This window comes from Acomys minous (assembly GCF_964271855.1).
Source record: "Acomys minous genome assembly, chromosome: 12".
In the NCBI taxonomy this organism is placed as follows: Eukaryota; Metazoa; Chordata; class Mammalia; order Rodentia; family Muridae; genus Acomys; species Acomys minous.
In genome coordinates, this window is record NC_140493.1 from 19,967,488 (window position 1) to 19,992,549 (window position 25,062).

General features: G+C 53.5%; 4 protein-coding genes across 4 annotated transcripts; all 4 read left to right on the forward strand.

The window, feature by feature from the left end:
• Nucleotides 1–4,573, forward strand: LOC311609843 (cytochrome P450 2D3-like). The gene is made up of 9 exons (XM_084803230.1): nucleotides 1–313; nucleotides 1,252–1,423; nucleotides 1,717–1,869; nucleotides 1,949–2,109; nucleotides 2,771–2,947; nucleotides 3,087–3,228; nucleotides 3,446–3,633; nucleotides 3,979–4,120; nucleotides 4,222–4,573. Exons 1-9 carry the CDS (start codon nucleotides 125–127, stop codon nucleotides 4,398–4,400), a joined length of 1,503 nt encoding a protein of 500 aa, XP_084659356.1. The 5' UTR covers nucleotides 1–124; the 3' UTR covers nucleotides 4,401–4,573.
• Nucleotides 4,574–7,372: 2,799 nt separating this feature from the next.
• LOC311609842 (cytochrome P450 2D3-like) lies at nucleotides 7,373–12,282 on the forward strand. Its single transcript, XM_084803229.1, has 9 exons — nucleotides 7,373–7,744; nucleotides 8,673–8,859; nucleotides 9,127–9,291; nucleotides 9,371–9,531; nucleotides 10,190–10,366; nucleotides 10,506–10,647; nucleotides 10,867–11,054; nucleotides 11,400–11,541; nucleotides 11,643–12,282. Exons 1-9 carry the CDS (start codon nucleotides 7,556–7,558, stop codon nucleotides 11,819–11,821), a joined length of 1,530 nt encoding a protein of 509 aa, XP_084659355.1. The 5' UTR covers nucleotides 7,373–7,555; the 3' UTR covers nucleotides 11,822–12,282.
• A 6,938-nt stretch (nucleotides 12,283–19,220) lies between these two features.
• LOC311609840 (cytochrome P450 2D3-like) lies at nucleotides 19,221–21,106 on the forward strand. The gene is made up of 4 exons (XM_084803227.1): nucleotides 19,221–19,401; nucleotides 20,060–20,236; nucleotides 20,376–20,517; nucleotides 20,737–21,106. Exons 1-4 carry the CDS (start codon nucleotides 19,261–19,263, stop codon nucleotides 21,090–21,092), a joined length of 816 nt encoding a protein of 271 aa, XP_084659353.1. The 5' UTR covers nucleotides 19,221–19,260; the 3' UTR covers nucleotides 21,093–21,106.
• A 162-nt stretch (nucleotides 21,107–21,268) lies between these two features.
• On the forward strand, nucleotides 21,269–21,768 carry LOC311609841 (cytochrome P450 2D27-like). The gene is made up of 2 exons (XM_084803228.1): nucleotides 21,269–21,411; nucleotides 21,513–21,768. Exons 1-2 carry the CDS (start codon nucleotides 21,276–21,278, stop codon nucleotides 21,689–21,691), a joined length of 315 nt encoding a protein of 104 aa, XP_084659354.1. The 5' UTR covers nucleotides 21,269–21,275; the 3' UTR covers nucleotides 21,692–21,768.
• Nucleotides 21,769–25,062: the final 3,294 nt, after the last annotated feature.

A 25,062-nucleotide genomic window follows, 5' to 3' on the forward strand; every position in this document is an offset into this window, starting at 1 on the left:
AGGGCAGCTCTGGCACTCCTTTATAAGGTAGCGGGATCCAACCTTGGGACTTCTGGTCCTAGGCTTTTGTGGTGAGCGTTGTCCCTTGTTCTTTGGGAAGCCTGGGGAGCAGTGGCGCGCAGCCATGGAGCTGCTGGCTGGGACTGGCCTGTGGCCCGTGGCCATATTCACAGTCATCTTCATATTGCTGGTGGACCTGATGCACAGGCGCCAGCGCTGGGCTGCCCGCTACCCACCAGGCCCTGCACCGTGGCCTGTGCTGGGCAACCTGCTGCAGCTGGACTTGGAGAACATGCCGTATAGCATGTACAAGGTAAGTGACTTACTGCTGGGAGGTAACAGAGGATGCGGTGTCCATTGGAGCAGGTAGTGGGAGTGGAGCCATAGGTTACACAGGGAATTGTGCCCCAGAGAAGAACCACCTCTTCCTGGTGGTGGCACTTAGACATTTTTGGGCAACAGTTTTGAGGCACAAAGTCCAGGAGGTGAGGCAGGATGTGACAGCAGGTTCAAGGGTGATTGGACAGGGCAGTAGTCATAGAAGTCCCAAGTCCCTGTGATCCTGTCTGTCATAGGTGAGGTCTTAGCATGTTGCCAGGCCCCAAGTCTAGCACAGCCTGTCTGTCAGCACAGCAAGTGGACAGAGGGCTGTGGCTGGTGACTCTCTTGCTGCTGTGTGCTCTGTGGCCTCACTGCCCATCTCAAGGAACCTGAGTCTCCTCATATGTCCTGAGATGCTAAGGGGCCCAGGACAGTGTTGGGGTCTGGGATGGTCTCAGCTGGGTGATCACATCTACTGTGAGTCCTTTGCTGAACTTAAACAATGAGATGCCAGTCCTGGTGGGTTGACTCTGCTGTTAAGAGCACTTGCTGCTCCTCCAGAGGTCCTGAGTTCAATTCCCAATAACCAAATGGTGACTCACAACCATCTGGAATATGATCTGGTGCCTTATGCTGGTAGGCATGAAGACAGAGTACTTATTAATGGAAATAAAAAATCATTAAAAAGAAAAGAAGGCACAGTTTTAAGATGCCAGGTCTCAAGCTAGGGATGAAAGTAAGAGGAAGAGCATTCTCCCAGGACATATGAAGACCAAACTTCAATAACAAGCAACACACACACACACACACACACACACACACACACACACACACACACACACACAAACTATGCCAATGCTAGTGCAGGGAGCCTGGTTCTAGGCCCCACAGGGACCTCCACTTCCTAAGTGCTCTGTCCCTCTGCTTCAGCTTCGAAACCGCTATGGTGACGTGTTCAGCCTGCAGATGGCCTGGAAGCCTATGGTCGTCATCAATGGCCTGAAGGCCGTGCAGGAAGCTCTGCTGACCTGTGGAGAGGACACTGCTGACCGCCCTAAAATACCCATCTTTCAACACATTGGCCATGGACACAAAGCTCAAGGCAAAAGGCTGCTGGGTGGGGGAGGGGAGGCAGTCATAGCATCAGAGCCAGACATGGTGGGTACTGGGCAGAGCAAGGACAGGGCCTGATACAGGTGACAAGCAGTTAGCGACTCAACAAGCAGCCACTGAAATCCATCATGGAGCCTACGTAGCGGGCTAGGAGGTGGTAGACGTGGGTTTTGGAGGAAGGTAGGAGGATACGAGTGATGCTCGTCCCAGAGCAGACGAGGAATATGGGAGCAGTGGCCGGCACAGCCAGGTGTCCTTGCTTACGCACAGATGTGTCCACAGGTGTGGTCTTTGCACCATATGGGCCCGAGTGGCGAGAGCAGCGGCGGTTCTCTGTGTCCACCCTGCGCAACTTCGGCCTGGGCAGGAAATCGCTGGAGCAGTGGGTGACAGAGGAGGCTGGCCACCTCTGTGACGCCTTAGCCGACCAGGCTGGTGGGTGAGTGGTGGGGTGTGCGCATGGGCACAGCGAGATCGCACTGAGAACCTGACTAACTGGCCTCTCCGCTCCCAGGGCGTCCCCTCAGTCCCTACATGCTCCTCAGCAAAGCCGTGTGCAATGTGATCGCGTCCCTCATTTACGCCCGCCGCTTTGAGTATGGAGACCCTTCCCTCATCAACATGCTAACAACATTGGAAGAAAACATGGGAGAGAATACTGGCTTGCTTCCCGAGGTAGGGGGCTTGGGGCAGCCTGCGGAACCACTTCTGTGCCATCCATCCTCCCAGAAGAGCCTTAGGCAGGGGATTTGGAGAGCAAGACTTCTAGAAATGTCTACCACAGGAATAAAAGCGTAGAGCTTCACAAACCTGGAACAAACGCAGGGAAAATGTGGACCAAGGTCAGGTGTCCAGAACAGGGACAGCCAGTGCCCTCTGACTATATGGAAACTACAAAAGCCTGTGAAAGTTTCAGAGTAGAATATTCCTTCTGTTCACCCTGGGAACCAAGAGTCTGAGGTTGGAACTAAAGAGGAGACAGGAGATGAGAGGAGCGCACCGGGCCTTGTGGGAGAGGCTGGAAAGTGAGACTGGGTGAGATCAACATTGAGCAGAGGAACCCAGGGGCCAGAGAGATGCACAGTGGGTAAGGGAGCTGGCCAAGCAAGCCTGGCACTTGAGTGCAGTTCCAGTAAGGACACAAGTGACTCCGTTTGTTTTCCTCTGACCGCAACATTCTTGTCGTGGCCACAACACTCTCCACATCATGCGTGTACAAGCACACATTGAAATAATAATGATTATCATTATTATTATTATTAGAAATCTTATTTACTTCACACATTAAATGAAAAGGCAACAAGATTGCCTAGCACCTTGTCTGTGTGTGTTACAGGTTCTGAACACGTTCCCAATTCTCCTGCGCATCCCGGGGTTGGCCGACAAGGTCTTCCCTGCACAAAAGACATTCATGAGTATGGTGGATACGCTGCTAGCTGAGCACAGGAGGACCTGGGATGTTGACAAGCCACCTCAAAGCCTAACTGATGCCTTTTTGGCTGAGATGGAGAAGGTGAGAGATGGTGAGCTGTGGTGTCCAGCATGTCGTGGCTAACCCAGTGACCCCCAAGCGTGGCCTCCCGCAGACACTGGCTGAGTATCATGGGCCTTTTCCCTCTTTGCTCTGAGTCCACTGTCTCTCTCTGGCCCAGGCCAAGGGGAACCCTGAGAGCAGCTTCAATGACAAGAACCTGCGTGTGGTGGTGGCTGACCTGTTCATGGCGGGGATGGTGACCACGTCAACCACACTGTCCTGGGCCCTGCTGCTCATGATCCTGCACCCGGATGTGCAGCGTGAGCCTGGCTGGGCTGGGAAGAAAGGAGGAGGAGGGACGAGGCAGTGTCCTTAAGCTTCCCTGGGACACTTGTGGCTCCTGGCCCAGGATTGCCCCAGACTGCGGCCTGGGTGATGGCCATCTTTCTCTCATGGACCCAGCCCTTAGCAGAGAGGTAGTGTAGGGACAAGGGTCATTTCAGGGCATCCTGAAATGAAGGGATGCTGTCCTTCCAGGCCGTGTCCAGCAGGAGATTGATGAAGTCCTAGGGCAGACGCGGCGCCCAGAGATGGCTGACCAGGCCCGCATGCCCTACACCAATGCTGTCATCCATGAGGTGCAGTGCTTTGCGGACATCGCCCCATTGAATTTGCCACGCCTGACGTCACGTGACATTGAATTACAAGGCTTCCGCGTCCCGAAGGTAGGCATGGGCCCTCCTACCGATAGCATGGCCACTAGCAAACAAGGGAAGGAAAGGCCAAAACTCATGCGCCCTGGATTTCCATGTGGTGCTGCAACCATCCTGGGTGTGAGTATGCTGCAGCCGTTCCTGGGAGTCCTCGGGGAAACTGGGTGTCCAATGAGATGATCCACGGTGGAGAATGGGAGCAGACGTGGATGAAGCACTAGTTTCCAAGGTCACCCATCACCCATGAAGGAGCTGCGATACTCTGACGAAGGGACTCAGTGTGTGGAGGTGGAAGAGGTTGTGCATGCAAATTAGGGGCCCCACCCCAGTCCATACTGACATAGTGTCTCCCGCCAGGGCACGATGCTCATCCCCAACCTGTCCTCGGTGCTGAAGGACGAGACCGTCTGGGAGAAACCCCTCCAATTCCATCCTGAGCACTTCCTGGACGCCCAGGGACACTTTGTGAAGCCTGAGGCCTTCATGCCATTCTCCGCAGGTGCCCGCGGGGTGCCTGGCTCCCTGTGTCTTCCCAGGGTGCCTCTGAGGGTGGAGATCCTACCAGGACCCAGACTGACCAAGCCTCTCTCCCACCCTCAGGCCGCCGCATATGCCTGGGGGAGCCCCTGGCCCGCATGGAGCTCTTCCTCTTCTTCACCTGCCTCCTGCAGCGCTTTAGCTTCTCCGTGCCCGATGGACAGTCCAGACCCAGTGACCAAGGCATCTTCGCACTGCCAGTTACTCCAAAGCCTTACCAACTCTGTGTAGCCCTGCGCTAGCAGGGCCAGTAGCTCCACCTTCTGCTCAGCTTGGGCTGATTGAATGTTCAATAAACAAGTTCTGTGGCTGCACCTCAGACTCCTGGTCCAATTCCCATCCTTGTCTCAACTGTGTCCCAAGTCTTCAGTCCACAGACAGACCTGCCCCTCTATCTGGTCAGCCCAACCTAGGAGCAACCTGAATGTTGTGAGAAGAGAGATTCTTGACACAGAACAGTGGCCTTCAGGATCCAATGTGGGCGGATGAAGCAAGAAGGTTGCAACTTCAAGGCCAGCATGGGCATTCTAGCCTAGACTACTTTGAGATGCTTTCTCATAAAGGGGGTGGGGAGCTAAATAGTCACAGGAAGTGATGAAGGAAGGAGGAGGAAATGAGAGGGAGGATGCACGAACTAACCCAGACTCCAGCAACAATCAGAGACGACCTTTCTCGCTTGGACTCAGCCCTTGATTTGGTAGTAAGACAGGGGCAAAGGGGAGCCCCTGTGACTCTTTCACTGAGGGGATGCTGTCCCTTCAGGCTGAGTCTGACAAACAGAAGACTGATGAAGTCACAGGGCAGGCACGACAACCCAAACAGCAGACAATGGCAGACAAGGCCCACATGCCCTACAGCAATGCTGTCAACTGTGAGGTGCAGCACTCAACACCACAGGAAGTCACACGACCAAAGCCCCTTTGTTTGGTGATGTCTCTCATGACAGAACCAGCTATAAGCATGCCAGTAGTCTTAAGGTGGTTTCCTCAACTAAGGTGGGGAGCTCTCCTTTGTGAGTGTGAGGTGTCATTCTCCCTCCCCTTTTTTTTCATTAATTTTCAAAAAATGTGAAAATATTAAAGCTCAGATCACCAATGCAAAGATGGATTGTTGGGATCACAGTGCACAACTCTTTGAAGTGACTCTTTTCTCCTCCAAGTCAATTTTAGTCTGGGACCTGACTGATATACTGCTGTTGCACTTTGATTTCCTTTTCCATTCATTTTTGTCTTTTCAATATTTTTCCTTGAGTTTTAAATCCTGTTAATTACAAATACTGCATTTGATAGCAAAGATTCAGTGGCTTTGGATTGCATAGGTAACATCCTATCATATCTGCCCATAGTTCTGAGGAGGCCTCACACCATGAGGGGTACAGTAACCACCCGGGAAGGGAAGCTTCACCAACCCTAAGCGACCTCCAGTCTCCATTGCCCAAACTAAGCCTTCCCAAGGCAGCACCCAGAAGTCACTGTCCTCCCAGTGAGTGAGGTCACACTTCCCAGGCTGACTGGGTTAGCACTTCCCATCATGCCTAGGGAGAGAAGAACCTGGGAAGGGCTCTTAGACTCACTGTTGGTCTTCACAATGAAGCCAGCAGAGGGAAATGGCTCACAGGACAGAGTCCAGGAGACACCTGCCCAGGGTCCATTTGTCCAGTTCCAGTGGAGGACAGAGGACAGAGATTAAGTATGTGTTGCCTGTGTACAGAGAACTGCAAATCTGGGAGCACCAATCACCCTAGATGGCCAGGGACTCAGCTCCAGCTTCCTGTGGCAGAACGGGCACATATGTGCAGCTGGCATGAAAACATGACCCCAGTCCCTTAGAAGTCACATGACCCCAGTACCTTAGAGGTCAAATGACCATGGCCAACCACAGTGGTTCACATGGCTGAGAGCACGTGAACTGAGGGTGAAGGGAAGCAGACAGTGCTAGCAGGCAGCTGTGTAGCAGAGCATCCAAGTCACCTCTAAGAGCAGGTGACAGACCACGGAACCCTTTACAGCACACAGTGTGACATCACTCGCCTGTCAGCACACTTACCTCACAGGAGCACACTTAGGTGAAGTGGGAAAATCAGGCCTGGGCCAGCTTATCCCACAATGGGGCCAGCACCCAGTCAACACCATTGTACAGCGCTCAGACAGGCTGAGATCAGAGGAGAGGCAGACTGTGCTGTCCCAGCACTGACTCCAGGGTTAACCATCAGTCACCACAAGTTACCCCAGGAGGGTCCTGGAGCAGAGCAGGAGGAAGCCAGCAGCCTGAGCCTGTCAGTGAGCAGAGCGCGGTTGTCTCCCTCCTCCCACTCTTGACCGTGACCCTCTCAGGTGTCCTGACTCCCCTGCAGGCCGCCTTCAGGTGATACTGAGCCTAGAGAGAAAGACCCTTGTCTTTGCCCCAACCTAGACTGCCATCCTATGTCACAGTGTGGGGCAGGGTCATTGGGTAGGGCAAGGACCAGTAGTAGGGACAGGAACCGGGAGCAGACTTTGGGGGCCTCAGGCCAGCAACAAACGCGTCACCTCAGGCCTGGTGACAGAGAGGTCAGCTGAGAAGGGGTGGCATGGGCAGCAGAGAGAGGAAGATCCAGTGTCCAGACCTTGCTATGGCTCCATGGTGTGCTCCCCCCTACCTTGCTCCTGCCTCTCTTCTCTTCTGCCTCACTGTAGGGGGCAGCAGAGAGCAAGAGCTGAGCCTGGCCTCCACTGGGACATCTGAGCCTTGATATTCAGAGGTCTGGATCCCCAGAGAGGACAGGGGCAGAACCTTGGCTGACTGCAGTGAGTGAGAGTGGGCACGTGCAGGGTGACCAGCAGTTGTCCTGAGTACATGTGCATTTTGCGTCATTTTTCTGTTTTCTTAATGGATTACATTGGCAGTAGCTGCCTTCCCCCACTGCCCCTCACTCACACACAGGCTGCAGCTGTCTTCCCCCACTGCCCCTCACTCACACACAGGCTGCAGCTGCCTTCCCCCACTGTCCCTCACTCACACAAAGACTGCAGCTGCCTTCCCCCACTGCCCCTCACTCACACACAGGCTGTAGCTGCCTTCCCCCACTGCCCCTCACTAACCACAGGCTGCATGTGTGGCACAACAGATAATTTTACTGCACAACATAATTGTCCACCTCAAAGCAGAGTCACCTGGATATACCCCCTCCATGTTCAGCCAGAAGAACCATTAAGTCAGCTCCTGGAAGGGACTCACTCTCTCTGGCTCCTCCCTACACTTGAACAAACAAAATTTGGCTGGAGCAGAGGACAAAGGGCAGCTCTGGCACTCCTTTATAAGGTAGCAGTATCCAACCTTGGGACTTCTGGTCCTAGGTGTCTGTGGTGAGCGTTGTCCCTTGTTCTTTAGGAAGCCTGGGGAGCAGTGGCGCGCAGCCATGGAGCTGCTGACTGGGACTGGCCTGTGGCCCGTGGCCATATTCACAGTCATCTTCATATTGCTGGTGGACCTGATGCACAGGCGCCAGCGCTGGGCTGCCCGCTACCCACCAGGCCCTGCACTGTGGCCTGTGCTGGGCAGCCTGCTGCAGCTGGACTTGGAGAACATGCCGTATAGCATGTACAAGGTGAGTGACTTAGTGCTGGGAGGTAACAGAGGATGCAGTGTCCATTGGAGCAGGTAGTGTAGTGGGAGTGGAGCCACAGGTTACACAGGGTATTGTGCCCCTGAGAGAACCACCCCTTCCTGGTGGTGGCACTTGGACTTTCTTGGGCAACAGTTTTGAGGCACAAAGTCCAGGAGGTGAGGCAGGATGTGACAGCAGGTTCAAGGGTGATTGGACAGGGCAGCAGTCATAGAGGTCCCAAGTCCCTATGATCCTGTCTGTCATAGGTGAGGTCTTAGCATGGTGCCAGGTCCCAGGTCTAGCACAGCCTGTCAGTCAGCACAGCAAATGGACAGAGGGCTGTGGCTGGTGACTCTTGCTGCTGTGTGCTCTGTGGCCTCACTGCCCATCTAGAGGAACCTGAGTTTCCTCATATGTCGTGAGATGCTAAGGGGCCCAGGACAGTGTTGGGGTCTGGGATGGTCTCAGCTGGGTGATCACATCTACTGTGAGTCCTTTGCTGAACTTAAACAATGAGATGCCAGGCCTGGAGGGTTGACTCTGCTGTTAAGAGCACTTGCTGCTCCTCCAGAGGTCCTGAGTTCAATGCCCAATAACCAAATGGTGACTCACAACTATCTGGAATATGATCTGTTGCCTTATGCTGGTAGGCAGGAAGACAGAGTACTTATTTACGAAAATAAAAACATCATGAAAAAGAAAGAAAAAAGAAAAGAAGGCACAGTTTTAAGATGCCAAGTCTCAAGCTAGGGATGAAAGTAAGAGGAAGAGCATTCTCCCAGGACATATGAAGACCAAACTTCAATAACAAGCAACACACACACACACACACACACACACACAAACTATGCCAATGCTAGTGCAGCGAGCCTGGTTCTAGGCCCCACAGGGACCTACACTTCCTAAGTGCTCTGTCCCTCTGCTTCAGCTTCGAAACCGCTATGGTGACGTGTTCAGCCTGCAGATGGCCTGGAAGCCTGTGGTCGTCATCAATGGACTGAAGGCCGTGCAGGAAGCTCTGCTGACCTGTGGAGAGGACACTGCTGATCGCCCTAAAATACCCATCTTTCAACACTTTGGCCATGGACACAAAGCTCAAGGCAATGGGCTGCTGGGTGGGGGAGGGGAGGCAGTCATAGCATCAGAGCCAGACATGGTGGGTACTGGGCAGAGGAAGGACAGGGCCTGATACAGGTGACAAGCAGTTAGCGACTCAACTAGCAGCCACTGAAATCCATCATGGAGCCTACGTAGCGGGCTAGGAGGTGGTAGACGTGGGTTTTGGAGGAAGGTAGGACGATATAAGTGATGCTCGTCCCAGAGCAGATGACTAATGGTGGGAGCAGTTGATGGCACAGCCAGGTGTCTTTGCTTACACACAGATGTGTCCACAGGTGTGGTCCTTGCACCTTATGGGCCCGAGTGGCGAGAGCAGCGGCGGTTCTCTGTGTCCACCCTGCGCAACTTCGGCCTGGGCAGGAAATCGCTGGAGCAGTGGGTGACAGAGGAGGCTGGCCACCTCTGTGACGCCTTAGCCGACCAGGCTGGTGGGTGACTGGTGGGGTGTGCGCATGGGCACAGCGAGATCGCACTGAGAACATGACTAACTGGCATCTCCGCTCCCAGGGCGTCCCCTCAGTCCCTACATGCTCCTCAGCAAAGCCGTGTGCAATGTGATCGCGTCCCTCATTTACGCCCGCCGCTTTGAGTATGGAGACCCTTCCCTCATCAACATGCTAACAACATTGGAAGAAAACATGGGAGAGAATATTGGCTTGCTTCCCGAGGTAGGGGGCTTGGGGCAGCCTGCGGAACCACTTCTGTGCCATCCATCCTCCCAGAGGAGCCTTAGGCAGGGGATTTGGAGAGCAAGACTTCTAGAAATGTCTACCACAGGAATAAAAGCATAGAGCTTGACAAACCTGGGACAAACGCAGGGAAAATGTGGGCCAAGGTCAGGTGTCCAGAACAGGGACAGCCGGCGCCCTCTGTCTATATGGAAGCTACAAAAGCCTGGGGAAGGTTCAGAGTAGAATATTCCTTCTGTTCACCCTGGGAACCAAGAGTCTGAGGCTGGAACTAAAGAGGAGACAGGAGATGAGAGGAGCGCACCGGGCCTTGTGGGAGAGGCTGGAAAGTGAGACTGCTTGAGATCAACATTGAGCAGAGGAACCCAGGGGCCAGAGAGATGCACAGTGGGTAAGGGAGCTGGCCAAGCAAGCCTGGCACTTGAGTGCAGTTGTAAGGACACAAGTGACTCTGTTTGTTTTCCTCTGACCGCAACATTCTTGTCGTGGCCACAACACTCTCCACATCATGCATATACAAGCACACATTGAAATAATAATGATTATCATTATTATCATTAATAGAAATCTTATTTACTTCACACATTAAATTAAAAGGCAACAATACCGCCCAGCACCTTGTCTGTGTGTGTTACAGGTTCTGAACACGATCCCAATTCTCCTGCGCATCCCGGGGTTGGCCGACAAGGTCTTCCCTGCACAAAAGACATTCATGACTATGGTGGATACGCTGCTAGCTGAGCACAGGAGGACCTGGGATGTTGACAAGCCACCTCAAAGCCTAACTGATGCCTTCTTGGCTGAGATGGAGAAGGTGAGAGATGGTGAGCTGTGGTGTCCAGCATGTCGTGGCTAACCCAGTGACCCCCAAGCGTGGCCTCCTGCAGACACTGGCTGGGTATCATGGGCCTTTTCCCTCTTTGCTCTGAGTCCACTGTCTCTCTCTGGCCCAGGCCAAGGGGAACCCTGAGAGCAGCTTCAATGATGCCAATCTACGTCTCGTTGTCTCTGATCTGTTTGGTGCTGGGATGGTGACCACGTCAACCACGCTGTCCTGGGCCCTGCTGCTCATGATCCTGCACCCGGATGTGCAGCGTGAGCCTGGCTGGGCTGGGAAGAAAGGAGGAGGAGGGACGAGGCAGTGTCCTTAAGCTTCCCTGGGACACTTGTGACTCCTGGCCCAGGATTGCCCCAGACTCCAGCCCGGGTGATGGCCATCTTTCTCTCATGGACCCAGCCCTTAGCAGAGAGGAAGTAGAGGGACAAGGGGAATCTCCCTGGGGCTCCTTCACTGAGGGGATGCTGTCCTTCCAGGTCGTGTCCAGCAGGAGATTGATGAAGTCCTAGGGCAGGCGCGGCGCCCAGAGATGGCTGACCAGGCCCACATGCCCTACACCAATGCTGTCATCCATGAGGTGCAGCGCTTTGCCGACATCATCCCATTGAATTTGCCACACATGACGTCACGTGACATTGAAGTACAAGGCTTCCGCATCCCGAAGGTAGGCATGGGCCCTCCTACCAATAGCATGGCCACTAGCAAACAAAGGAAGGAAAGGCCAAATCTCATGCGCCCTGGATTTCCATGTGGTGCTGCAACCATCCTGGGTGTGAGTATGCTGCAGCCGTTCCTGGGAGTCCTCGGGGAAACTGGGTGTCCAATGAGATGATCCACGGTGGAGAATGGGAGCAGACGTGGATGAAGCACTAGTTTCCAAGGTCACCCATCACCCATGAAGGAGCTGCGGTACTCTGACGAAGGGACTCAGTGTGTGGAGGTGGAAGAGGTTGTGCATGCAAATTAGGGGCCCCACCCCAGTCCATACTGACATAGTGTCTCCCGCCAGGGCACGATGCTCATCACGAACCTGTCCTCGGTGCTGAAGGACGAGACCGTCTGGGAGAAACCCCTCCAATTCCATCCTGAGCACTTCCTGGATGCCCAGGGACACTTTGTGAAGCCTGAGGCCTTCATGCCATTCTCCGCAGGTGCCCGCGGGGTGCCTGGCTCCCTGTGTCTTCCCAGGGTGCCTCTGAGGGTGGAGATCCTACCAGGACCCAGACTAACCAAGCCTCTCTCCCACCCTCAGGCCGCCGCATATGCCTGGGGGAGCCCCTGGCCCGCATGGAGCTCTTCCTCTTCTTCACCTGCCTCCTGCAGCGCTTTAGCTTCTCCGTGCCCGATGGACAGTCCAGGCCCAGCGACCAAGGCATCTTTGCACTGCCAGTTACTCCAAAGCCTTACCAACTCTGTGTAGCCCTGCGCTAGCAGGGCCAGTAGCTCCACCTTCTGCTCAGCTTGGGCTGATTGAATGTTCAATAAACAAGTTCTGTGGCTGCACCTCAGACTCCTGGTCCAATTCCCATCCTTGTCTCAACTGTGTCCCAAGTCTTCAGTCCACAGACAGACCTGCCCCTCTATCTGGTCAGCCCAACCTAGGAGCAACCTTAATGTTGTGAGAAGAGAGATTCTTGACACAGAACAGTGGCCTTCAGTATCCAGTGTGGGCGGATGAAGCAAGAAGGTTGCAAGTTCAAGGCCAGCATGGGCATTCTAGCCTAGACTACTTTGAGATGCTTTCTCATAAAGGGGGTGGGGAGCTAAATAGTCACAGGAAGTGATGAAGGAAGGAGGAGGAAATGAGAGGGAGGAGGCACGAACTAACCCAGACTCCAGCAACAATCAGAGACGAACTTTCTCGCTTGGACTCAATCCTTACTTTCGTTGTTACACAGAGGCAAAGGGCAGAGCTTCACTGAGGGGACGCTGTCCCTCCAGGCATAGTCCAATGAGAGATTGATGAAGTCAAAGGACAGGGGGGGGTGACCCGAGATGGCAGACCAGGCCCCCATGTCCTACACCAATGCTGCCATCCATGAGGTGCAGCGCTTTGGGGACATCGCTCCATTGATTTTTCCCCGCCACACATTCCGTGACATTGAAGTCCAGGACTTTCTCATCCCCAAGGTAGGCATGGGCCCCTCTGCTCTGCATCCCCAAGGTGATGTTCCTGCCACTGCCTCCTAAGGGCTAGGATTACAGGCATGCACCACCACACCTGGCATTAATGTCATCTCGGCTTTATTTTGTTAAGGCATCACTAATACCCACAAACCTTGCCATTATTGTTGTGCTTGGAATCGAACCCAAGGCCTTATGCATACTCAGCACACATCAGTGTACCACACTCCAGAGTGTATGTGTGCATGTTGATTTGTGTTCTATGTAGGCACATGTGTGTAGTGTAGGCTTAGGCATGTGTAAGGAGTGTTGGCATGTGTGTGGTGTTTAGGCAAGTGTGTGGTGTGTAGGCATGTGTGTGGTGTGTAGACATGTGTGTGGTGTGTAGGGTGTGGTGTGTAGGCATGTGTGTGGTGTAGGCATGTGTGTGGTGTGTTGGCATGTGTGTGGTGTGTAGGCACGCGTGTGGTGTGTAGGCATGTGTATGGTGTGTAGGCATGTGGGTGGTATGTAGGCATGTGTGTGGTGTGTAGGCATGCGTGTGGTGTGTAGGCATGTGTGTGGTGTGTAGGCGTGTGTGGTGTGTAGGCATGTGGGTGGTGTGTAAGCATGTGTGTGGTGTGTAGGCATGTGTGTGGTGTGTAGGCATGTGTTTGGTGTGTAGGCATATGTGTGGTGTGTAGGCATGTGTGTGGTGTGTAGGCATGTGGGTGGTGTGTAGGCATGTGGGTGGTGTTTAGGCCTGTGTGTGGTGTTTAGGCATGTGTGTGGTGTGTAGGCATGTGTGTGGTGTGTAGGCATGTGTAAGGAGTCTTGGCATGTATGTGGTGTATAGGCATGTGTGTGGTATGTAGACATGTGTGTGGTGTGTAGGGTGTGGTGTGTAGGCATGTGTGTGGTGTAGGCATGTGTGTGGTGTGTTGGCATGTGTGTGGTGTGTAGGCATGCGTGTGGTGTGTAGGCATGTGTATGGTGTGTAGGCATGTGGGTGGTATGTAGGCATGTGTGTGGTGTGTAGGCATGCATGTGGTGTGTAGGCATGTGTGTGGTGTGTAGGCATGTGTGTGGTGTGTAGGCATGTGGGTGGTGTGTAGGCATGTGTGTGGTGTGTAGGCATGTGTGTGGTGTGTAGGCATGTGTTTGGTGTGTAGGCATGCGTGTGGTGTGTAGGCATGTGTGTGGTGTGTAGGCATGTGTGTGGTGTGTAGGCATGTGTGTGGTGTGTAGGCATGTGTGTGGTGTGTAGGCATATGGGTGGTGTGTAGGCATGTGGGTGGTGTGTAGGCATGTGGGTGGTGTACAGGCATGTGTGTGGTGTTTAGGCATGTGTGTGGTGTGTAGGCATGTGTGTGGTGTGTAGGCATGTGTAAGGAGTCTTGGCATGTGTGTGGTGTATAGGCATGTGTGTGGTGTGTAGACATGTGTGTGGTGTGTAGGGTGTGGTGTGTAGGCATGTGTGTGGTGTAGGCATGTGTGTGGTGTGTTGGCATGTGTGTGGTGTGTAGGCATGCGTGTGGTGTGTAGGCATGTGTATGGTGTGTAGACATGTGGGTGGTATGTAGGCATGTGTGTGGTGTGTAGGCATGCATGTGGTGTGTAGGCATGTGTGTGGTGTGTAGGCATGTGTGTGGTGTGTAGGCATGTGGGTGGTGTGTAGTCATGTGTGTGGTGTGTAGGCATGTGTGTGGTGTGTAGGCATGTGTTTGGTGTGTAGGCATATGTGTGGTGTGTAGGCATGTGTGTGGTGTGTAGGCATGTGGGTGGTGTGTAGGCATGTGGGTGGTGTACAGGCATGTGTGTGGTGTTTAGGCATGTGTGTGGTGTGTAGGCATGTGTAAGGCGTGTTGGCATGTGTGTGGTGTGTAGGCATGTGTGTGGTGTGTAGGCATGTGGGAGGGATTTCGGCATGCGTGTGGTGTGTAGGCATGTGTGTGGTGTGTAGGCGTGTGTGGTGTGTAGGAATGTGGGTGGTGTGTAAGCATGTGTGTGGTGTGTAGGCATGTGTGTGGTGTGTAGGCATGTGTTTGGTGTGTAGGCATATGTGTGGTGTGTAGGCATGTGGGTGGTGTGTAGGCATGTGGGTGGTGTGTAGGCATGTGGGTGGTGTACAGGCATGTGTGTGGTGTTTAGGCATGTGTGTGGTGTGTAGGCATGTGTGTGGTGTGTAGGCATGTGTAAGGAGTCTTGGCATGTGTGTGGTGTATAGGCATGTGTGTGGTGTGTAGACATGTGTGTGGTGTGTAGGGTGTGGTGTGTAGGCATGTGTGTGGTGTAGGCATGTGTGTGGTGTGTTGGCATGTGTGTGGTGTGTAGGCATGCGTGTGGTGTGTAGGCATGTGTATGGTGTGTAGGCATGTGGGTGGTATGTAGGCATGTGTGTGGTGTGTAGGCATGCGTGTGGTGTGTAGGCATGTGTGTGGTGTGTAGGCATGTGTGTGGTGTGTAGGCATGTGGGTGGTGTGTAGGCATGTGTGTGGTGTGTAGGCATGTGTGTGGTGTGTAGGCATGTGTTTGGTGTGTAGGCATATGTGTGGTGTGTAGGCATGTGTGTGGTGTGTAGGCATGTGGGTGGTGTGTAGGCATGTGGGTGGTGTACAGGCATGTGTGTGGTGTGTAGGCATGTGTAAGGAGTGTTGGCATGTGTGTGGTGTGTAGGCATGTGTGTGGTGTGTAGGCATGTGGGAGGGATTTCGGCATGTGGGTGGTGTGTAGGGTGTCGTGTGTAGGGCGTGGTGTGTAGACATGTGTGTGGTGTGTACACATGTGTCATGTGTCAACATGTGTGCTGTTGTGTAGGTTTGTGTACATGGGCAGCAGGTAGTACAGAAGCCTCTGCAGAAGCAGTTCTCGCTGCTTCTACAACATGTCAGCCTGTGTGGTGGGGCTCACATCCCTGCATGCACCTCTTCAACACCACAGGAAGTCACAAAACCAAAGCCCATCTATTTGGGGAGATCTCTCATGACGGAACCAGCTCTAAGTGTGCTCAATGTCTCAAGGTGGTCTCCTCAAATAAGGTGAGGAGTTCTCCTTTGATGAATGTGAGGTGTCATTCCCCATTTCTTTTCATTAATTTTGGTAAAATGTGAGGAGTTTTAAAGCTCAGATCACGAATGCAAAATTGTTAGGATCAGGCGCCCCAATTCTTAGAAGAGATTCTTGTCTCTTCCAAGTCAGTTTCTGCCTGGGACCTGACTGATACACTGCTGTTGCACCTTGATTTCCTTTTCCATTCACTTTTGTCTTTTCAATATTTTTCTCATTTTTTTACTTGAGTTTTCAATCAAAAGAATTACAAATTCTGTGTTGCACACCAAGTGTGCATCATCTCAAGAAACAGTTCAGTGGCTTTGGATTGCATAGGTAACATCCTATCATAATTGCCCATAGTTCTGAGGAGGCCTCACACCATGAGGGGTACAGTAACCATCTGGGAAGGGAAGCTTCACCAACCCTAAGCAACCTCCAGTCTCCATTACCCAAACTAAGCCTTCCCAAGGCAGCACCCAGATGTCACTGTCCTCCCAGTGAGTGAGGTCATAGTACCCAGGCTGACTGGGTTAGCACTTCCCACCATGCCTAGGAAGAGGAGAAGAACCTGGGAAGGGCTCTTAGACTCACTGCTGGTCTTCACAATGAAGCCAGCACAGGGAAATGGCTCACAGGACAGAGTCCAGGAGACACCTGCCCAGGGTCCATTTGTCCAGTTCCTCTGGAGGACAGAGGACAGAGATTAAGTATGTGTTGCCTGTGTACAGAGAACTGCAAATCTGGGAGCACCAATGACCCCTGATGGCCAGGGACTCAGCTCCAGCTTCCTGTGGCAGAACTGGCTCACCAGTGCAGCTGGCATGAGAACAGAACCCAAGCCCCCTAGAAGTCACATGACCCCAGTACCTTAGAGGCCACATGACACTGGCCAACCACAGTGGGTCACATGGCTGAGGGCAAGTGGACTGGGGGTGAAGGGAAACAGACAGTGCTAGCAGGCAGCTGTGTAGCAGAGCATCGAGGTCACCTCCCAAGCGTAGGTGACATACTAGGGAACCCTTTACAGCTGAGGATTACATTGGCCCCAGCTGCTTTCACCCACTGCCCCTCACTCACCACAGGCTGCAGCTGCCTTCCCCACTGCCCCTCACTCACCACAGGCTGCAGCTGCCTTCCCCCACTGCCCCTCACTCACCACAGGCTGCAGCTGCCTTCCCCCACTGCCCCTCACTCACCACAGGCTGCAGCTGCCTTCCCCCACTGCCCCTCACTCACCACAGGCTGCAGCTGCCTTCCCCACTGCCCCTCACTCACCACAGGCTGCAGCTGCCTTCCCCCACTGCCCCTCACTCACCACAGGCTGCAGCTGCTTTCCCCCACTGCCCCTCACTCACCACAGGCTGCAGCTGCCTTCCCACACTGCCCCTCACTCACCACAGGCTGCAGCTGCCTTCCCCCACTGCCCCTCACTCACCACAGGCTGCAGCTGCCTTCCCACACTGCCCCTCACTCACCACAGGCTGCAGCTGCCTTCCCACACTGCCCCTCACTCACACACAGGCTGCAGCTGCCTTACCCCATGGCCCCGCACTCACCACAGCCTGCATGTGTGGCACAACAGATAATTTTACTGCACAACATAATTGTCCACCTCAAAGCAGAGTCACCTGGATATACCCCCTCCATGTTCAGCCAGAAGAACCATTAAGTCAGCTCCTGGAAGGGACTCAATCTCTCTGGCTCCTCCCTACACTTGAACAAACAAAATTTGGCTGGTGCATAGGACAAAGGGCAGCTCTGGCACTCCTTTATAAGGTAGCGGGATCCAATGCTGAGACCTGTAGTCCTAGGTGTTTGTGGTGAGCTTCTCACTTGTTCTTTAGGAAGCCTGGGGAGCAGTGGCCCGCAGCCATGGAGCTGCTGGCTGGGACTGGCCTGTGGCCCGTGGCCATATTCACAGTCATCTTCATATTGCTGGTGGACCTGATGCACAGGCGCCAGCGCTGGGCTGCCCGCTACCCACCAGGCCCTGCACCGTGGCCTGTGCTGGGCAACCTGCTGCAGCTGGACTTGGAGAACATGCCGTATAGCATGTACAAGGTGAGTGACTTAGTGCTGGGAGGTAACAGAGGATGCAGTGTCCATTGCAGCAGGTAGTGGGAGTGGAGCCACAGGTTACACAGGGAATTGTGCCCCAAGAGGGACCAGTTTCCTGCTGGCCTACACTGGGACTTTCTAAGGCATAAATTTGAGGAACAATGACCAGAGGGTGAGGCAGGATGTGACAACAGGTTCAGGTCTGGTTAGACAGGGCAGCAGTCATAGAGGTCCCAAGTCCCTATGATCCTGTCTGTCATAGGTGAGGTCTTAGCATGGTGCCAGGTCCCAGGTCTAGCACAGCCTGTCTGTCAGCACAGCAAGTGGACAGAGGGCTGTGGCTGGTGACTCTTGCTGCTGTGTGCTCTGTGGCCTCACTGCCCATCTAGAGGAACCTGAGTTTCCTCATATGTCGTGAGATGCTAAGGGGCCTAGGACAGTGTTGGGGTCTGGGATGGTCTCAGCTGGGTGATCACATCTACTGTGAGTCCTTTGCTGAACTTAAACAATGAGATGCCAGGCCTGGTGGGTTGACTCTGCTGTTAAGAGCACTTGCTGCTCCTCCAGAGGTCCTGAGTTCAATTCCCAATAACCAAATGGTGACTCACAACTATCTGGAATATGATCTGGTGCCTTATTCTGGTAGGCATGAAGACAGAGTACTTATTTACGAAAATAAAAACATCATGAAAAAGAAAGAAAAAGAAAAGAAGGCACAGTTTTAAGATGCCAAGTCTCAAGCTAGGGATGAAAGGAAGAGGAAGAGCATTCTCCCAGAATACAGGAAGACCAAACTTCAATAACAAGCAACACACACACACACACACACACACACACACACACACACACACACACAAACTATGCCAATGCTAGTGCAGGGAGCCTGGTTCTAGGCCCCACAGGGACCTCCACTTCCTAAGTGCTCTGTCCCTCTGCTTCAGCTTCAAAACCGCTATGGTGACGTGTTCAGCCTGCAGATGGCCTGGAAGCCTATGGTCGTCATCAATGGCCTGAAGGCCATGCAGGAAGCTCTGCTGACCTGTGGAGAGGACACTGCTGACCGCCCCGAAATACCCATCTTTCAACACATTGGCCGTGGACACAAAGCTCAAGGCAAAAGGCTGCTGGGTGGGGGAGGGGAGGCAGTCATAGCATCAGAGCCAGACATGGTGGGTACTGGGCAGAGGAAGGACAGGGCCTGATACAGGTGACAAGCAGTTAGCGACTCAACTAGCAGCCACTGAAATCCATCATGGAGCCTACGTAGCGGGCTAGGAGGTGGTAGACGTGGGTTTTGGAGGAAGGTGGGAGGATACAAATGATGCTCATCCCAGAGAAGACGAGGAATATGGGAGCAGTGGCCGGCACAGCCAGGTGTCCTTGCTTACGCACAGATGTGTCCACAGGTGTGGTCCTTGCACCTTATGGGCCCGAGTGGCGAGAGCAGCGGCGGTTCTCTGTGTCCACCCTGCGCAACTTCGGCCTGGGCAGGAAATCGCTGGAGCAGTGGGTGACAGAGGAGGCTGGCCACCTCTGTGACGCCTTAGCCAACCAGGCTGGTGGGTGAGTGGTGGGGTGTGCGCATGGGCACAGCGAGATCGCACTGAGAACCTGACTAACTGGCATCTCCGCTCCCAGGGCGTCCCCTCAGTCCCTACATGCTCCTCAGCAAAGCCGTGTGCAATGTGATCGCGTCCCTCATTTACGCCCGCCGCTTTGAGTATGGAGACCCTTCCCTCATCAACATGCTAACAACATTGGAAGAAAACATGGGAGAGAATACTGGCTTGCTTCCCGAGGTAGGGGGCTTGGGGCAGCCTGCGGAACCACTTCTGTGCCATCCATCCTCCCAGAGGAGCCTTAGGCAGGGGATTTGGAGAGCAAGACTTCTAGAAATGTCTACCACAGGAATAAAAGCGTAGAGCTTGACAAACCTGGAACAAACGCAGGGAAAATGTGGGCCAAGGTCAGGTGTCTAGAACAGGGACAGCCAGTGCCCTCTGTCTATATGGAAGCTACAAAAGCCTGGGGAAGGTTCAGAGTAGAATATTCCTTCTGTTCACCCTGGGAACCAAGAGTCTGAGGCTGGAACTAAAGAGTAGACAGGAGATGAGAGGAGCACACCGGGCCTTGTGGGAGAGGCTGGAAAGTGAGACTGAGTGAGATCAACATTGAGCAGAGGAACCCAGGGGCCAGAGAGATGCACAGTGGGTAAGGGAGCTGGCCAAGCAAGCCTGGCACTTGAGTGCAGTTCCAGTAATGACACAAGTGACTCCGTTTGTTTTCCTCTGATTGCAACATTCTTGTCGTGGCAACAACACTCTCCACATCATGCGTATACAAACACACATTGAAATAATGATTATCATTATTATTATTATTAGAAATCTTATCCACTTCACACATTAAATGAAAAGGCAACAAGACCGCCTAGCACCTTGTCTGTGTGTATTGCAGGTTCTGAACACGTTCCCAATTCTCCTGCGCATCCCGGGGTTGGCCGACAAGGTCTTCCCTGCACAAAAGACATTCATGAGTATGGTGGATACGCTGCTAGCTGAGCACAGGAGGACCTGGGATGCTGACAAGCCACCTCAAAGCCTAACTGATGCCTTCTTGGCTGAGATGGAGAAGGTGAGAGATGGTGAGCTGTGGTGTCCAGCATGTCATGGCTAACCCAGTGACCCCCAGACGTGGCCTCCTGCAGACACTGGCTGGGTATCATGGGCCTTTTCCCTCTTTGCTCTGAGTCCACTGTCTCTCTCTGGCCCAGGCCAAGGGGAACCCTGAGAGCAGCTTCAATGATGCCAATCTACGTCTCGTTGTCTCTGATCTGTTTGGTGCTGGGATGGTGACCACGTCAACCACGCTGTCCTGGGCCCTGCTGCTCATGATCCTGCACCCGGATGTGCAGCGTGAGCCTGGCTGGGCTGGGAAGAAAGGAGGAGGAGGGACGAGGCAGTGTCCTTAAGCTTCCCTGGGACACTTGTGGCTCCTGGCCCAGGATTGCCCCAGACTATGGCCTGGGTGATGGCCATCTTTCTCTCATGGACCCAGCCCTTAGCAGAGAGGAAGTAGAGGGACAAGGGGAATCTCCCTGGGGCTCCATCACTGAGGGGATGCTGTCCTTCCAGGCCGTGTCCAGCAGGAGATTGATGAAGTCCTAGGGCAGACGCGGTGCCCAGAGATGGCTGACCAGGCCCGCATGCCCTACACCAATGCTGTCATCCATGAGGTGCAGCGCTTTGCCGACATCACCCCATTGAATTTGCCACGCCTGACGTCACGTGACATTGAATTACAAGGCTTCTGCATCCCTAAGGTAGGCATGGGCCCTCCTACCGATAGCATGGCCACTAGCAAACAAGGGAAGGAAAGGCCAAATCTCATGCAGCCTGGATTTCCATGTGGTGCTGCAACCATCCTGGGTGTGAGTATGCTGCAGCCGTTCCTGGGAGTCCTCGGGGAAACTGGGTGTCCAATGAGATGATCCACGGTGGAGAATGGGAGCAGACGTGGATGAAGCACTAGTTTCCAAGGTCACCCATCACCCATGAAGGAGCTGCGATATTCTGACGAAGGGACTCAGTGTGTGGAGGTGGAAGAGGTTGTGCATGCAAATTAGGGGCCCCACCCCAGTCCATACTGACATAGTGTCTCCCACCAGGGCACGATGCTCATCACGAACCTGTCCTCGGTGCTGAAGGACGAGACCGTCTGGGAGAAACCCCTCCAATTCCATCCTGAGCACTTCCTGGACGCCCAGGGACACTTTGTGAAGCATGAGGCCTTCATGCCATTCTCCGCAGGTGCCCGCGGGGTGCCTGGCTCCCTGTGTCTTCCCAGGGTGCCTCTGAGGGTGGAGATCCTACCAGGACCCAGACTAACCAAGCCTCTCTCCCACCCTCAGGCCGCCGCATATGCCTGGGGGAGCCCCTGGCCCGCATGGAGCTCTTCCTCTTCTTCACCTGCCTCCTGCAGCGCTTTAGCTTCTCCGTGCCCGATGGACAGTCCAGGCCCAGCGACCAAGGCATCTTTGCACTGCCAGTTACTCCAAAGCCTTACCAACTCTGTGTAGCCGTGCGCTAGCAGGGCCAGTAGCTCCACCTTCTGCTCAGCTTGGGCTGATTGAATGTTCAATAAACAAGTTCTGTGGCTGCACCTCAGACTCCTGGTCCAATTCCCATCCTTGTCTCAACTGTGTCCCAAGTCTTCAGTCCACAGACAGACCTGCCCCTCTATCTGGTCAGCCCAACCTAGGAGCAACCTTAATGTTGTGAGAAGAGAGATTCTTGACACAGAACAGTGGCCTTCAGTATCCAGTGTGGGCGGATGAAGCAAGAAGGTTGCAAGTTCAAGGCCAGCATGGGCATTCTAGCCTAGACTACTTTGAGATGCTTTCTCATAAAGGGGGTGGGGAGCTAAATAGTCACAGGAAGTGATGAAGGAAGGAGGAGGAAATGAGAGGGAGGAGGCACGAACTAACCCAGACTCCAGCAACAATCAGAGACGAACTTTCTCGCTTGGACTCAATCCTTACTTTCGTTGTTACACAGAGGCAAAGGGCAGAGCTTCACTGAGGGGACGCTGTCCCTCCAGGCATAGTCCAATGAGAGATTGATGAAGTCAAAGGACAGGGGGGGGTGACCCGAGATGGCAGACCAGGCCCCCATGTCCTACACCAATGCTGCCATCCATGAGGTGCAGCGCTTTGGGGACATCGCTCCATTGATTTTTCCCCGCCACACATTCCGTGACATTGAAGTCCAGGACTTTCTCATCCCCAAGGTAGGCATGGGCCCCTCTGCTCTGCATCCCCAAGGTGATGTTCCTGCCACTGCCTCCTAAGGGCTAGGATTACAGGCATGCACCACCACACCTGGCATTAATGTCATCTCGGCTTTATTTTGTTAAGGCATCACTAATACCCACAAACCTTGCCATTATTGTTGTGCTTGGAATCGAACCCAAGGCCTTATGCATACTCAGCACACATCAGTGTACCACACTCCAGAGTGTATGTGTGCATGTTGATTTGTGTTCTATGTAGGCACATGTGTGTAGTGTAGGCTTAGGCATGTGTAAGGAGTGTTGGCATGTGTGTGGTGTTTAGGCAAGTGTGTGGTGTGTAGGCATGTGTGTGGTGTGTAGACATGTGTGTGGTGTGTAGGGTGTGGTGTGTAGGCATGTGTGTGGTGTAGGCATGTGTGTGGTGTGTTGGCATGTGTGTGGTGTGTAGGCACGCGTGTGGTGTGTAGGCATGTGTATGGTGTGTAGGCATGTGGGTGGTATGTAGGCATGTGTGTGGTGTGTAGGCATGCGTGTGGTGTGTAGGCATGTGTGTGGTGTGTAGGCGTGTGTGGTGTGTAGGCATGTGGGTGGTGTGTAAGCATGTGTGTGGTGTGTAGGCATGTGTGTGGTGTGTAGGCATGTGTTTGGTGTGTAGGCATATGTGTGGTGTGTAGGCATGTGTGTGGTGTGTAGGCATGTGGGTGGTGTGTAGGCATGTGGGTGGTGTTTAGGCCTGTGTGTGGTGTTTAGGCATGTGTGTGGTGTGTAGGCATGTGTGTGGTGTGTAGGCATGTGTAAGGAGTCTTGGCATGTATGTGGTGTATAGGCATGTGTGTGGTATGTAGACATGTGTGTGGTGTGTAGGGTGTGGTGTGTAGGCATGTGTGTGGTGTAGGCATGTGTGTGGTGTGTTGGCATGTGTGTGGTGTGTAGGCATGCGTGTGGTGTGTAGGCATGTGTATGGTGTGTAGGCATGTGGGTGGTATGTAGGCATGTGTGTGGTGTGTAGGCATGCATGTGGTGTGTAGGCATGTGTGTGGTGTGTAGGCATGTGTGTGGTGTGTAGGCATGTGGGTGGTGTGTAGGCATGTGTGTGGTGTGTAGGCATGTGTGTGGTGTGTAGGCATGTGTTTGGTGTGTAGGCATGCGTGTGGTGTGTAGGCATGTGTGTGGTGTGTAGGCATGTGTGTGGTGTGTAGGCATGTGTGTGGTGTGTAGGCATGTGTGTGGTGTGTAGGCATATGGGTGGTGTGTAGGCATGTGGGTGGTGTGTAGGCATGTGGGTGGTGTACAGGCATGTGTGTGGTGTTTAGGCATGTGTGTGGTGTGTAGGCATGTGTGTGGTGTGTAGGCATGTGTAAGGAGTCTTGGCATGTGTGTGGTGTATAGGCATGTGTGTGGTGTGTAGACATGTGTGTGGTGTGTAGGGTGTGGTGTGTAGGCATGTGTGTGGTGTAGGCATGTGTGTGGTGTGTTGGCATGTGTGTGGTGTGTAGGCATGCGTGTGGTGTGTAGGCATGTGTATGGTGTGTAGACATGTGGGTGGTATGTAGGCATGTGTGTGGTGTGTAGGCATGCATGTGGTGTGTAGGCATGTGTGTGGTGTGTAGGCATGTGTGTGGTGTGTAGGCATGTGGGTGGTGTGTAGTCATGTGTGTGGTGTGTAGGCATGTGTGTGGTGTGTAGGCATGTGTTTGGTGTGTAGGCATATGTGTGGTGTGTAGGCATGTGTGTGGTGTGTAGGCATGTGGGTGGTGTGTAGGCATGTGGGTGGTGTACAGGCATGTGTGTGGTGTTTAGGCATGTGTGTGGTGTGTAGGCATGTGTAAGGCGTGTTGGCATGTGTGTGGTGTGTAGGCATGTGTGTGGTGTGTAGGCATGTGGGAGGGATTTCGGCATGCGTGTGGTGTGTAGGCATGTGTGTGGTGTGTAGGCGTGTGTGGTGTGTAGGAATGTGGGTGGTGTGTAAGCATGTGTGTGGTGTGTAGGCATGTGTGTGGTGTGTAGGCATGTGTTTGGTGTGTAGGCATATGTGTGGTGTGTAGGCATGTGGGTGGTGTGTAGGCATGTGGGTGGTGTGTAGGCATGTGGGTGGTGTACAGGCATGTGTGTGGTGTTTAGGCATGTGTGTGGTGTGTAGGCATGTGTGTGGTGTGTAGGCATGTGTAAGGAGTCTTGGCATGTGTGTGGTGTATAGGCATGTGTGTGGTGTGTAGACATGTGTGTGGTGTGTAGGGTGTGGTGTGTAGGCATGTGTGTGGTGTAGGCATGTGTGTGGTGTGTTGGCATGTGTGTGGTGTGTAGGCATGCGTGTGGTGTGTAGGCATGTGTATGGTGTGTAGGCATGTGGGTGGTATGTAGGCATGTGTGTGGTGTGTAGGCATGCGTGTGGTGTGTAGGCATGTGTGTGGTGTGTAGGCATGTGTGTGGTGTGTAGGCATGTGGGTGGTGTGTAGGCATGTGTGTGGTGTGTAGGCATGTGTGTGGTGTGTAGGCATGTGTTTGGTGTGTAGGCATATGTGTGGTGTGTAGGCATGTGTGTGGTGTGTAGGCATGTGGGTGGTGTGTAGGCATGTGGGTGGTGTACAGGCATGTGTGTGGTGTGTAGGCATGTGTAAGGAGTGTTGGCATGTGTGTGGTGTGTAGGCATGTGTGTGGTGTGTAGGCAT